General features: G+C 40.8%; 1 protein-coding gene across 1 annotated transcript; it reads left to right on the forward strand.

Annotated features, from left to right (window-relative positions):
- The first annotated feature begins 1,101 nt into the window (after positions 1-1,101).
- On the forward strand, positions 1,102-14,096 carry fam118b (family with sequence similarity 118 member B). Its single transcript, XM_053422280.1, has 8 exons — positions 1,102-3,141; positions 3,842-3,931; positions 4,182-4,434; positions 8,960-9,187; positions 9,932-10,060; positions 11,636-11,933; positions 12,965-13,030; positions 13,311-14,096. The coding sequence occupies exons 2-8, from the start codon at positions 3,849-3,851 to the stop codon at positions 13,322-13,324; spliced, it is 1,071 nt and encodes a 356-aa protein (XP_053278255.1). The 5' UTR covers positions 1,102-3,141; positions 3,842-3,848; the 3' UTR covers positions 13,325-14,096.
- Positions 14,097-14,177: the final 81 nt, after the last annotated feature.

Here is a 14,177-nt window from a genome sequence, read left to right on the forward strand (position 1 = left end):
AGTGCCGGGGCTGCCCGTTAGGGGGCGCTAGTCAGTTATTTTGCCACGCCCATTCCTTAAAACCATATGAAAATCTTCAGGGGGGGGATGTTGTTGCACACATGTAGTTTGAGTGAGATAGAACCATGAACACTGAAGTTAAAGCAATTTCGTGCTTCACGGCGAGGTGATGAACATTGATGCAACGCCATTAATATGGCGTTTGACGAAAAGTCACAGTTATCTTATGCCTTCATTATCAATGTCTTGAGACCCATTTGATACAGTTTGACATGGTTGAGGTCAGTGGATGAGGAGGAATACATCCAAGTGTAAGACAAGCAAAAAACAAGACATTTCCTGGTGCCACCAGGGGGCGCTGTGATTTTAAGTCATTATTTCTGTGTAGATGTCATCAGGCCGGGACTCTTCTCTTACATGTCTAGTTTGGACTTGATTGGACCATGTATGTTCGAGATACAGATGCCCGTGTTTTGATGGCGTGGAACCAAACTTTGACGACACGCCACGGTCACACGAAGTGCCGGAAAAAAATTCCGTTGATCATTTTTTTTCTCAATCTTGTTGTGATGACACCCGTCTAATTTGTAAGTTGATCTGATGAAAGCTCTACGACAAGTACATTAAAGTAAAAATGTGGAATTTGGCCAAAATGGCCACTAAATCCAAAATGGCGGGCTTCCTGTTGCATTTTTCATAATGCTCCAATAGACTTTTTTCTATGATTAGTCACGTTACACCAGTGTCTAGATTTTGGGGAAAATCGCTTATGTGGAAACCTAAGGGCTGGTTCCAGGGGGCGCTGTTGAGCCGTTTTGCCACGCCCATTTCCAAATACTCCAGATTACGTAAATTTTCACCACTCTCTAATTTACTGGAAAGTTTAAAAACTTTTTGAGCACGTTGAAGCCCTCAAAAAGCCAATTCATTGTTCGGAGAATAATAAGAATAATAATAATAAGAATAATGCCTACAATTTCAATAGGGCCTCTCACCATTCGGTGCTCGGGCCCTAATAATAATAATAAAAATCCTTACAGATTCAATAGGGCCTCTCACCATTCGGTGCTCGGGCCCTAATAATATTTGTAGCTTCACTCAGGATTAAGGAAGCAGTGGCTTTGATTTGAGCAAGTTTCTGATCAATTATAACACATACTATGATGATATGAGGCCTTGGGCACAATGGCAGAGTGTTTAGTTTCTCTGATATATATATTATATAACACATTTGACTCCACAGTCTTTTGTAATGCTACAATAGTGTGTGCAATGTGCTTTGTGCTGCAATCCGCGCAACCATTTCATAGATGCAACAGCGAGGTGTTTATGATGTCAATACATTCAGTGTATACACTGACAGTATATAAACCGTATGTATATATATACCTCTCTGACGTCAGACAGCCAGAAAGGATCTGGGTGTTGCTGCATTCGAGTGCACTTTGTAAATCTTAGTTTCGAAGTTGTAAAAAAAGACATTTGTTGTTTAAAAAAAAAAAATATTATAATTTTGATAATTGTTGATGCAGTGAGTGCAATGAGAAAAACTATATAAAAAATGCTAATTAGCCTAAGACTTATTAATATCGACAAGACCGAGGTCATGACTATCAGGCCTGACACAGTCAATACTTACACCTTAAAGCACCTAGGTTCTCTGGGTGCTCTCACCCAAGGGTACAAATGTAAAAAAATTCAACTTTAACAATGACCTCATTTAAAATAATTATGGCAACACAGTTGTCCAGTAGTGTTTTCTGAATCTCAGGAAACTTGCGAAGATCAGCATGTTTTTATCCAGCAGTCACATACAGACATATTGTCTTACAGGGCTTGATTTCCTGTCGTTTTTAATTACTGCAATTCTCTCTTGACATGACTGAGCCAACAGAATCCACATAAAATATAGCTCGTCCAGATCGCAGCAGCCAGACACCTCTCCAAATCTCCTAAAAAAGAACAAGTGACCCAGACTTTAGCTTCTCTTCATAAGCTTCCAGTAAAATGTTGAGGTGATTATTGCTGACTATTAAGGTCTGTTCTGTACGGAAGCGTATTGCATTTATGTTTTTCTGAGATAATTATCCTGCCCTAAGGTTATTAATGTGTGTCCTCTGTATATGGCTGTACCTTCACATAAAGTGGAGGTTGTCTATTTCATCTGTTATCAATTCATAAAAAGATTCAGTTCCAAAAATATTCAAGACTCTTAATATGACTAATAAATCAAGTCGTTCAAAACATATAATTTTTGTACAGTCCCTAAGCTAAAAACAACAACAAAAATTTCACCAGGATAATGTACTTCATAAAAGTATTAAAATTGCATTCTAACAGTTTCCTGTGTGTTTTATAAAGCACCTTGTAACTGTGCTGCATACGACTAATACCAATAATACCATCTAAACAAGGTAACAAAGTGCAACACAAAATCACTTGCAAAAAAACAAAATAAAAGGTATTTAATTCAGTTCAACGCCAAATAACAACAGAATAAGGTCAAGACCTTAACACTTAGGGCTAAAGAAACCCAACAGTTAACACAAAAGTAGATTGTTTGGTTATGATTATTATTTATGATGGATGTATTACGTAGGTTTAATGTATGTGTAACACCGTGGTATCTCAGAATGACTCGCATCAAAACTTTTTTTCAGTATTCCTGTTTAGTTTTTTTCATGTGGGCCTCAGAAGAGCACTGAGGCCGGTTATGCGGACGGCACCTGAAGGCATCATGGGACTTGGGGCACACACCATTACAGGCGGTGACTTTAACGTCTGAGTTGAAAACTTCAACACACACACCAGCGATGTTCACCCGAGTCCAAAGGAGTGCGTGGTGAGGAGCTTAAGCCAGGACACAGCAGCACTGTTAGCTAACATCCTTCAGCTCCTCTCAGCATGAGCAGTAAACCGCTAACTTAGCCCAGAGCGACGGACTAACTCTTTGCTAGCTTACCGCTAAAGGTGTTAGTTAACGTTAGCTGTGCGTCGTGTCCCGGTGGGGATCCGCCTGGGGGCCAGCTGTCGTTAACACCGTCTGAAAAAAGCTTCCAGGATATTACACGTGGTTCACCTGAGCTTAAAGTCGATTTTGGTTGATTTGGGGTTAGACACGTTGGACTCACCTACATCGAGGTAAGAACACTGTGGCAATGTTTGTTAACTTTAGCATAGAAGTAACTGGTAGTTGTCTACTTCTAAATAATTCGTATTAAATGTTACACCGGCCTCAAGCACCGAGTTCCTGTCTATGTATTGCTGTTGTTGCTACGGGACATTAAGTTAAGGAAACTGGTAATGCTGTTTCCTTCAGCATAAATGCAAATGGCAGTGGTCTACAAATTAATTCATGTAAATATTGATACATTTACGAGGTTACATTCAGCACTCATATCCTGTATATGCAATGCAGTTGTAGCTGTGAGAAATTGATTTAACTTGAAGCCAAGAGTTAGGAAAAACAAATATCATAAGCGGTTGAACTATAAATGAAACAGGTGTGTTCAAGTTGCCGGGAACAGCAGCCCCTTTCCCTGTTTATAGTGGCTACCAGTATGCTATCAGACTTCCTGTTTGTGAAGTGATGAGGATGTTGCTAGGCAAGACAACATTTCAATTGAAATTAGACCTGACACATTATTACAAATTATAATCCCTTGTGTGACATGATTCCAGTGTGATTAGGGTTTAAGGAGTTGGGACAGCTTTACTGTCCTGTCATTTTCTGTTATTCCTAATTTGGGAGGAATGCTGTGTTGCCTTTGGTCTGCTAAATTAGTCAACATTGAACTTGTATTGCCAAGGTAGCATGTGTTGTATCATCGTTGTGTTTCAGGAGCTGAATGGCCTCTGTTGTAGCAGTGAAAACTGAGAAGCGACCTGCAGCTGATTCTCAGGATGCAGACTCCAATGCCAAAAAGCCCAGGTAAGCTGAATTGCTGCCAGCTGTACATTATTGTGACCAATCAGTCCTAGGTTTTGTCAACCGGGCTGATTGAAGCCTTTTTGTTTTTTTTTGAATTTCCATTTTTGTCAGCACATCTAAATAAAGGCAAGTTTTAGATTCCCACTGCATGCTAGTATGCTTGAAAATGGTTTAACCCTCATGCTGTTGGAAGGATTAGGAAAGCACCTTCTTTGGAACCGTCTTCACTCGATCTCTCCCTGCCCCTTAGGAAACTGCTGCCCAGCCTGAAGACCAAGCGGGCCCCCGAGCTGGTCCTGGTGATTGGCACAGGGGTGAGCTCTGCAGTGGCCCCTCAGGTCCCTGCACTCCGCTCTTGGAAGGGCCTCATCCAGGCCTTGCTTGATGCGGCCAATGACTTCGACCTACTAGAGGAAGAGGAAAGTCGCCGTTTCCAGAAACACATGCAGGAAGACAAGAATTTGGTGCATGTGGCCCATGACCTCATTCAGAAACTTTCCCCGGTAAGACCGCCTGAGCCTTTTTACACATCACCTCGCAAATGTACCAAGACATGCTAGAAAGACTGCCAGCTCGCTGTCCTTTCCTCAGCCAGGGACATTTTGTCTCAACTTGCATGGATTGAGATAAGACATCTTAGTCTTATCTCATTAAAAGGCCTATAGCAAATGACACAAGGCTTGTTTGTAGGATTTGTTCTCAGAAATACCGACTAAGGGTTGGTCAGTGAATATTGAGTTGATCACAAATGCAGTAAGGCTCTGTTTACGGTTTCTCACTTAAACCCCATTGCTGTCTACAGGGCATCTTGGAAAACAGTCACTCTGATAAAGTCATGCTAGCTGAAATGAGCCAACTTAGTTTTTCTTTTCTTCTTCTCTTCTTCCTTGCCTTTTTTAATCAAGACTGACTGACTAGATATTTCCAGCATATGTACAAGCCTGCATTCCACTGGTTTGTTTCGTGCCAAAAAAGATGCACATAAGCTGCCATTATTGGTTAGTTGGTGAGTCGGGCCAGTGACGTTTCAATTTCATCAACAAACCATAGCCTATTTTGGTAAGAGCTTCCCGAAACTGTATTCAGTGAAGCACTTCCAACTTTAGATGTTACTGTTAATCAGTCGGGTCTTTACTTTGTTCCTTTCATTTGGTGTAGTAACTTCAGCACCATAACTCAATTGACATTTGTGAGTTTCCAAGTAGAAAGGACAAGCATTTGTTTACATTTAAAATACCCTCCGCTGAAAGCCACATACAACATCTCTTAGGCCTGAAACAGAGGGACTTTGTAGTGTGGACATCCCGTGAATTTGCAGTAAGCACCGAAGGCTGCGTACTTTATCAAATCAAATAGCAGTCAATTATATCCCTCTTAGAATCTATACATATTTGTAAAGAAAAGGGAACCATTCCATCACACAGAGGACGTTTTGAGACTGTTTTGCACCATGTGATCCGAAAGAGGCATGAAACAATAAATAAAATGTACTTGTACCCTGAGAAAGAGACTAACACAGTTAAAATAATATAAACAACAAGCACAATGAAGATGATCCAGAATCAAACAAATCTTGCTGCTGGTGGGGAGGAAAATAAATAGAATTTCTTCAATTAGAATTTGGATAATATAATTTTTGGTTTTCCCAGATGACCGTGTCTCTTTTAGTGGACAGGTCTGTTCTGGAGCAGGGCTGCCAGATGGTAGCCTTATTGCAGTTTGCCTCCAGTGTTAGTCATGTCTCATCGCACCTTTGACATTGATAAAACACTCTTTGTTTCAGGCCTCTGCCTGTTGTCACAAAGGGAACAAACAGCGCTTTTATGGCTTTATCCATCGTGTTTATTTCAATCCACAGTCGTGCAGACACCAGCCCACTGCTGTTGGCTACAGACACAGCAGGATCTAGCATGCAGAGGAAAAGAAACAACCCCCCCCCCCCCCCACCCCCACCCCCCACATCAGATTTTCCATTCAGACGTAGTTAACGCACCACCCCAACATCAAGCATGCTGCAAGTTATAGCAGAGGTCATGTGCGTGTAGCTGCTATATTCACAAAACCCATCTACAAAAATATTTCCCTTATTGCAGTTAGGCACGCAGCTTAGCACGAGACCTGAGCTGGTCCTAGAAAAAGGATTGTACTAATGTGTTAATCATCCATGATGATATTGCTCAAGGTGCATTGCCTGCCCTAACATCAAAATACCCTCAGGAAAAAACGAGTCGTATGAGGTTGTGAGAGACCTGCCCTCAGCTTGACTTAATTCCAACAGTGAGGTTTTAACCAACACTTCATGGAATTGTGTATCACATGGATTTTGGTAGTGCAACTACACAGTGTCAGGTAATGAGGGTAATCTGAAGTTAAAACTCCAAAGAAAATGTAATTTGTCTTAAATCCTCTCACACCTTGACCTCAGCAAAACCCCACTAATTAATTAAAGCCTGCTGACTAGTTTATTAATCGAGTGAGAAAAATCGAAACAGGGTCAGTGGAGGAAATGGGAAATGAGCCATAAACATCAAGCGTTCAGGTCGTTACAACAGGAAAGGATTGGCATTTTTAATAAGTATATATTTTTGGGGGTAACATAAAACATAAAAATAATTTTGATTAATATTTTGACCAGAGTTGTTTACTGGAACTCAATTTAGTTATAACATAAGTCCTGAAACAGTCCAAGGACACAGTGATCAGGGTCGGTGCTGTAGACACTAGATGTGGATAATGAGCTTCTTCCTGTGGAAAGGACGTCTACCGTTAAGCCCGTTAGAGCCATAATCTCTGGAAGTCAGCGGAGCCTTCTCCTGGGCAAGGATCACCTTGGTCACTGCATCTATTGCCACTACTCTGTACTATTCTTGGCTTACCGTCCCTTCCTGCCTTTCTTTCACCCACAGCTTTTCAAAACCCTTCTCATGCATTGTCATGGAGAGATTCAGCAGAAACAAACCAGAATGAATCTTCTCATCAAAAGTAGACTTCTTCCTGTGATACTTTTTCTCAGAAGCTCAGCATCAGAGGACAGGACCAGATATGACAGACTACTTCTTTCTTACCCTTGATGTGGGGAGAGAAATCCAAGGATAGAAAATATTGAATGACTCGTGGTGTCTGCTTCAATCTGTGAATGATCTTGTACTGACTGTCGATGCTTATTGATATTCGCTTATTGCACAGAAAGACTTTTGTTATCGACTGCATTAGACTCTGTCACATTGCTGTTGTTCTTGAGCAGATTTAGACGCTTACCAACATGAAGTCTTACTTCAGAGTAAATTAAATCATTTAGGATGCTGAGTAAATAAATCCTGCAAAGGGCTGAAAGAAAATACAGTACAGTTTTACATTCACCCACACATTCATACAGTGCATCTAATAGCAGCACTTTGTTATTCTATGGGGGGCCATTCAGGGTTCAGCATCTTGCCCAAGGACACTATGGCATGCAGATGGGTCAGACTGGGCATCGGACAGCCGGCCTTCAGGTTGGAGGCGGCCACTCTACCCCTCAGCCACAGCCGCCCTGTCAATCCTTTATGACAAAGGAGTAAAGTTATTGAGGCTTAACATTTTGCTGTTTGAATCAACATAAACTTTGATGTAAATAACAAAAAATGGAAGAAAATACAACCAATTAAATAGAACTTGAATTAATGAGATAATTTGTCATTTTTTTTAAATGTCAAATGCAAACCAATGCTTGTATTCTCTACATTGTTTATTCGACTAACGATAGTAAAAACATCTATTGGCTGATTAACTTGCAGGCTCTAATTAAAATGCACACATCTATTTTAAGACGCATGTATATACTGTAAGGTGTGAGGGTTTAATCCAATTAAAAGACTGCTTGATGGTGGTTTGTTAAAGTGTACTCCACATCACAGTTGCTGTAATTTGTCAATGGTTAACTGATACATTCATTTTCAACATGAGATACTTCTAGGTAATATTATTATAGGTAATAAAGTGCTCACGTTCCAGCGAGTTAAACCAGTGAATGAGGAAACACTGACATGAGTCAGAAATGATCACTCATCAAAAATACACATAAAACGAGGAACATATTATTCCCCGCTCGTGGTATTTTTTTGTCAGAGTCTTTACTTAGCAACCTAGGTTGGACATGTTTTTGCAATATTGAAATCAATTAAAATAAATTAGGAGAGTTTAATTTTTTATCACATCAGTGTGGGCATTCTGCTGGGAAGAGTTCACCAAGCAGACCAGTTCAGTTCAGTTGTCAGCGCTGTGGTCCCACTGCCAGAAGGGACTGGGTTCAAACCTGCCAGCTGACCAGGGTTTCTTTGTGTGGAGTCTGCATGATCTCTTCGTTGCTCTGTGGGTTTCCTCCACATTCTCTGCCTTCCTTCCAGAGTCCAAAGACAAGGATAATTGATTAATTGGCGATTTTAAATCATTAGTGTGACATGTGAGCATGGATGTCTGTCTCCCATGTGACAGCCCTGTTAGACTGGTGACCTGTTCAAAGTGTGGCTTGCCCAACGTTAGCTGGGACTGGCTCTGGCCTTCCCCTGCAAAAAAGCTGTAAATATAAAATGTGCAATTGCAATAACCGTGAAAGTGTCTGCAACACTCTGTACTGAAGACTTTAGATGTGACAATTAAATCAGTACTCTGGTGATTATCAATCATGATGCGTTTACTTTGAATATCTGTACTTCCTCTTTGCAAATGAAATTCCCAGTGCTGCTGGTTAATATCTGCATTTCCCCTTTCCAGCTGTTACCATGTTAATGTATTGCTGTTAAAATATGCTTATTGCTTACCTGAGACAATACAAAGGTTAAGTCTGCAGACACCGAGCATATTTTCTTGAAAGCATCATGCACTGTCTGTGAAGTGTTATAAATTATCCGTTAAGGTTTTTTCTGCAGGAATATCACAGGGAATTTAGGTGATTTTGGTATATGCACTGACAAAATAGCAACAATTTTGCAGTTCTTCAACAAAAAACATTATTCCCACAGTCTTCTCTGTTTTGTTTCTTTTGGACAGAGAACAGGCAATGTGCGATCCACATTTTTCAAGGACTGTCTGTACGAGGTATTCGACGACTTGGAGTGTAAGATGGAGCATGCCGGGAAACATCTGCTGCGCTCGGTGCTGCAGTTGATGGAGAGCGGCGCGCTGGTCCTTACCACCAACTTCGACAACCTGCTGGAGATCTACGCGGCTCACCAGGGCACCAAGCTTGAGTCTCTGGACCTGACGGATGAGAAGAAGGTAAACAGATGCTGTTTAGGTGATTGATTGATTTTTCCTGATCACAAGTCAGCTTTTTTTTTCAAATGAGTGCAAAGGTCAGGAAGCAAGCGCTAAAGCGAGTACCTTATGTTTGGCTATGGTCAGATTGTAGGAGGGTTTTTTTTCAATTCGGATGGCATCGTAAAAATTATTTGGGTTATGAATCAACCTGAATATTCTCTTGTACTCTGAGCATTTAGTTGAACTAACTTCCTCCACAGGATTTACATACCTTCTCTTTCAGTGAAGCTCCTGTTTTGGAGAAACATGACAAAGCTCTGGCATGAAAGAGCCTTTTGTCTCAGACAGGTGGAGGAAGGTTAAAGTTCCAGCGATTACTCAGCCGCTGTTGAATTTTATTGATTGAACAATTTTTGCTTGGGTTAAGACTTGGGTGGAGAGCAAGTGTGTGTTTCCCAAGTATACATAGATTTGTTTATCTTCTGACCAGTTTCCTCTTGAAATCTCAATTCATCCAATTGTGTCACTTATGTCCTGCTTGATTTTAAAAAGTAAGTTTGTTTATTAGTTAACTAAAAAACTAAATTTCAAGATTCGATTGAGTTTTTTGAGAGGCCGGTCGCTGTGCCTCTCAGTTCTGGTATTTATGCCTCGTCTCCATCAGGGCTAATATCCTCTCACTGCTGTTCAGTGATTTTTACACGCTTCCCAGCCAGAACAGGATTGTGAGCAGTGGACTGTGATATGTGTGTGCATGTCTAGGTGTTGGAGTGGGCTCAGGAGAAACGGAGGTTAAGTGTGCTGCATATCCACGGTGTTTACACCAACCCCTGTGGGATCGTTCTGCACCCTGCTGGCTACCAGAATGTACTGAGGAACACCGAGGTCATGGTGAGTGCTGAAATCGTTGTCCGGTTGGTTTGTTGACATTAGTCGAAGTGATATTTAAATGTTACAACCTTACGGATCACCTATAAAGGACCTTGTGATTCAGCTCCCTGCTACTTTGCTGTATTACTGCTCTCCTCAGAGCCAGAGTGCAGCCTCAGATCCGGGGGCAGGGCTCTGCTCGCTGCTCCTGAGTTGTGGTTAAACGAAAAGTGAACAGGTTTTTGTGGTCAAGGCTCCTCAGCTCTGGACCTCCCTGCCCAAGGACCTAACGATACAGAATCAGTGACATATTTTAAATCACTTCAAGTTTATTAATCCTAGAACACCATCTTATGACTAACATGTGTTGTCCATTTTATTATGATTTTATTGCCTCACTTTATTTCCCTCAGTACTGAAATGTCTTCATCCTGTTCAACCATGTAAAAGATTTTGTAACAATGTTTTGAAAAGTGCTGCATAAGTTCAGTTTATTACTACTGTTAATTTACTATATTGACTTACAATTTGCACAATTAGGAAAGGCTGTCTGTACCAAATGTTATTTATTCCTACACTGGGTAATTTGTAAAATGGAATATAAGGACCATATTTAAGAAAAATTGGAGAATTATATAGTAATATTACAAGAATAAAGTTGTAATATGAGAATAATGTAGGAATTCAATGAGAAAAAAGTTTACGAGAAAAAAGGCAGCACAGATTCTCCAAGTCCATGTGGTTCTTTGTTCAGAACAGACATAAACTGCACAATCTGTTCGTTTTCCTGATACTATGATAATGTGGTGCTGATGAGCCTAAATTCACTCACACTACTCCGCTCCTCTGCTCATCAGCTGCCCGCATCCGTTTTAAAACATGAGTACTTGACAGCGAACCGTGCTGTGAACGGATTGGGTCCAGTCAACATCCAGGACATGGTCAAACGTTACACCCCAGCCCGCTCACTACGCTCTGCTTCTGCCAATCGGCTTGCTGCTCCCTCACCGCATTCTAAACACTAAACGAAATCACGACTGTTTTCTGTGCTGGCTCCTAAATAGTGGAATGAGCTCCCCATTGACATCAGGACAGCAGAAAGTCGACACATCTTCCACCGCAAACTAAAAACACACCTCTTCCGACTATACCTTGAATAAAGTTTAAACTAACAATTTAGCAGCACTTGAATGGCACTTACTTATAGCACTTTGTAGTTTGGTTTTCTTGAAGAAATAGTATTTCTTGATTCTTGTTCTAGGTTTGTACCTTCATGGTTGACTGCACTTATTGTAAGTCACTTTGGATAAAAGCGTCAGCTAAATGTAATGTAATGTTATTTGTGAAACCTATAGGCGAAAGTAAAACTTAACAAGATGTTCCACATTCCTCAATTTAACACAGGCAACAGCCTGATCTTCTGATTATCCTCCTAAAATGATGACTGTATTTTCATAATATTGCATTTAAGATGTAATTTTATTCTTGTAATATCATGACTTTATACTTTGAATGTTAGTTTTTATTCCAGGTGAATTATACTTTTGAAAAAGTAGCATGTCTAAAGAGAACACATATTTCCCCTTGTTTCAACAGCGTGAGATCCAGAAACTGTACGAGACCAAATCCTTTGTATTTCTCGGCTGCGGGCGCACAGTGGACGACACCACCTTCCAGGCTCTGTTTCTGGAGGCAGTCAAGCACAAGTCGGACCTGGAGCACTTCATGCTGGTGCGGCGCGAAGACGTGGGCGAGTTCAAGAAGCTGCGCGACAACATGCTGGACAAGGGAATCAAAGTCATCTCCTATGGAGACGAGTATGCCGACCTGCCCGAGTACTTCGAGAGGCTGGCCAATGAGATCTGCAACCGGGACGTGTCCACCAACGGCTGGGGTGAGGAGGATGAAGGCCGGTAACTCTTCACTTTGTGTGACTGAGTTCAAGCTACCCTGTCTTCTAGAGATCAGTCAAAATGTTTGGAAGGAAAATTATTATCAAACAGATTGTTTTCTATTGTAAATTTACACATTTGGTAAGTCTCAAAATTGGACCAATATAACCACAGCATAACTAAAGTTTTTGGTTATGTTTAGACTCTTGCAGCATTTGGTTAAGGTTAGCGAAAGTGTGGTCTGGTTTAGAACTGATAATATTGAGGGACACAATGTATTCATTTATATTTCACCAAAACCAGATTTGCCCAAAAAGTGTTTTTGTTTCCTAAACCTAGTCACAAGTGAAGTTGAAGAATCTTACTTTTTCTTAATTTACTATGCTCATCAGGTACCCTTTTAAAAATGTTAGTAATTAATTGTCATACAGAGAGGGAGTTAAGTAAAGCAGGACTTAAAACTACAGTGAAAAATCACTCATTATCTTGTCATCCCTATGCAAATTTGGGGATGATATGTTTAAATCCACAAAACACTTTTAGAGTTTCATGGGTGAACATGTCATCAAGTCCTGACATTTATATACCAAACAACATCATTTACACCAAGTTTTAAATCTAAGAGTCCACCAGAAGTGGCTAAGCTAGCGGACATTACCATTTCTGACAGTCCCTGAATGCACCTCATCGGAAGATATCAGCAGACATTTCCAGTGTGTAATTGACTTGGTTGGAGTTGAATATGAATGTCGGGGCTTGCCGTCACTTAGATGACACCACAGGAGCAGTGTGGAGGCATGTTATGGTTTTTCTGTTGTTTTATTACGTCTGGAGAAGGACTCACCATTGTCTTCACTTGTGTTTTGGGGCCAAAGCTTTGAAGAGAGCGATGATGGGAGGGGGTGGGTGTATCGCCTGTAGCCTGCACTTGCTCACTCTTATCAATATTTCCAACCTGAGCTTTAACTGACCTGCTGAGAGGAATTCAAAATTTGACTTGAGCCTGAATTTTCCATTTTATCTCCCTCTACAGGATCTCCCTCCCAAAATGGGGAAGAGCAGCAGAATGGTTTCAACACACAGAAAAGCCTCCTTCAAGGTTAGGACTCAATGCTTCTCTTTGACTTCAGGCAGTGGCCACTTGCAGGAGACATGTTCCACAATAATAAAGCCCTGTCAACACTTGTTTTCTTATTGCATGCTGGATAGACAAAACATCCAAGGCTTTTCTTGATTTTCAGTATGAAAAGACCTGCTGGTACTTTAAAATACAAAGATACAGCTGACCACAGTATTGCATGCATGGCAGAGAGTGAAAAGTTGCTGCTCTTTGTTATTCAGCTGCTCACTCGAGTCCATTCCTTCTCTTTTTGCCCCAGACTTTCATTCCTGACAGGCTCACGGTTGGGATCGCTATCAGTCATTTTCCTCCACAGCTCTGTCGTGAGAGGTCGGTGTATTTCGAGTAGTGCTCGATTCTGATTTCACACAGTGGATTTAGGAATCCCTGGAACACTGTGGGCCATAAGAGACCTAAAAACTGTTGTCACTATTTTTGCAGAATGTCCAGGGTTTCCCTGTTTTTAAAAGGGAAGGGAGAAATTTAAGGTCACAGCCCCAACTATACTGCGCGTAAATATTACTGAACCCCTCAGCATTTGGGTGAACTCCAGTTTTTATGTTGGCTTATGATGCAATGATATGCTGCTTCGATTTGGACAAACATTAAACAATAAAACAAACTGCCTCCTCTTGACCTTGGCCGGCTGGATATGAGCGGCTCCAGGTGCAAGCTTTTACGCACATCACATGCTCTTAACTGAAAAAGAAAAAGTCTATGTAAGATATGATTGTATCTGTCATGCTCAACCCTGAAACCAGAAACACTCGATTTGCACATTACTGGATGGGGGAATGGGAATGGTGGAAATAATTCTCCGTCATGGATAGTTACAACAAGGTAATGGCTCTGTCCTCAGATGTAAGTCCAGGGGTGAATCTTTTCTTAGCAGAGACGCTCTGCCAGTTGCAATCACTTAGCCATTCCTGTGCTGAAAACAAACATTTTTTTCTTTGTAAGCCTTTTTTTGTATTTTTAATACTTGCATGTGTTTTCTGACAGTATTTATAAGTACTATTTTCAAAATAAAGCTTTTGGTATCCCATTTGTTTGTCTTGTTTCATGGTAAAATACACTTATTGTAAGTCGTTTTGTATTAAAGCGTCAGCTAAATGTAATGTGTTTG

The sequence above is a fragment of the Pleuronectes platessa genome, chromosome 5 (genome assembly GCF_947347685.1).
Source record: "Pleuronectes platessa chromosome 5, fPlePla1.1, whole genome shotgun sequence".
NCBI lineage: Eukaryota > Metazoa > Chordata > Actinopteri > Pleuronectiformes > Pleuronectidae > Pleuronectes > Pleuronectes platessa.

What these genes read in the sequence shown, in the direction of transcription:
- fam118b (XM_053422280.1), top strand. Translation starts at nt 3,849, where the DNA reads ATGGCCTCTGTTGTAGCAGTGAAAACTGAGAAGCGACCTGCAGCTGAT. An exon ending in TCATTCAGAAACTTTCCCCG is followed by an intron (nt 4,435 to 8,959) that starts GTAAGACCGCCT and finishes TCTTTTGGACAG; the next exon opens with AGAACAGGCAATGTGCGATC. An exon ending in ACCTGACGGATGAGAAGAAG is followed by an intron (nt 9,188 to 9,931) that starts GTAAACAGATGC and finishes GTGCATGTCTAG; the next exon opens with GTGTTGGAGTGGGCTCAGGA.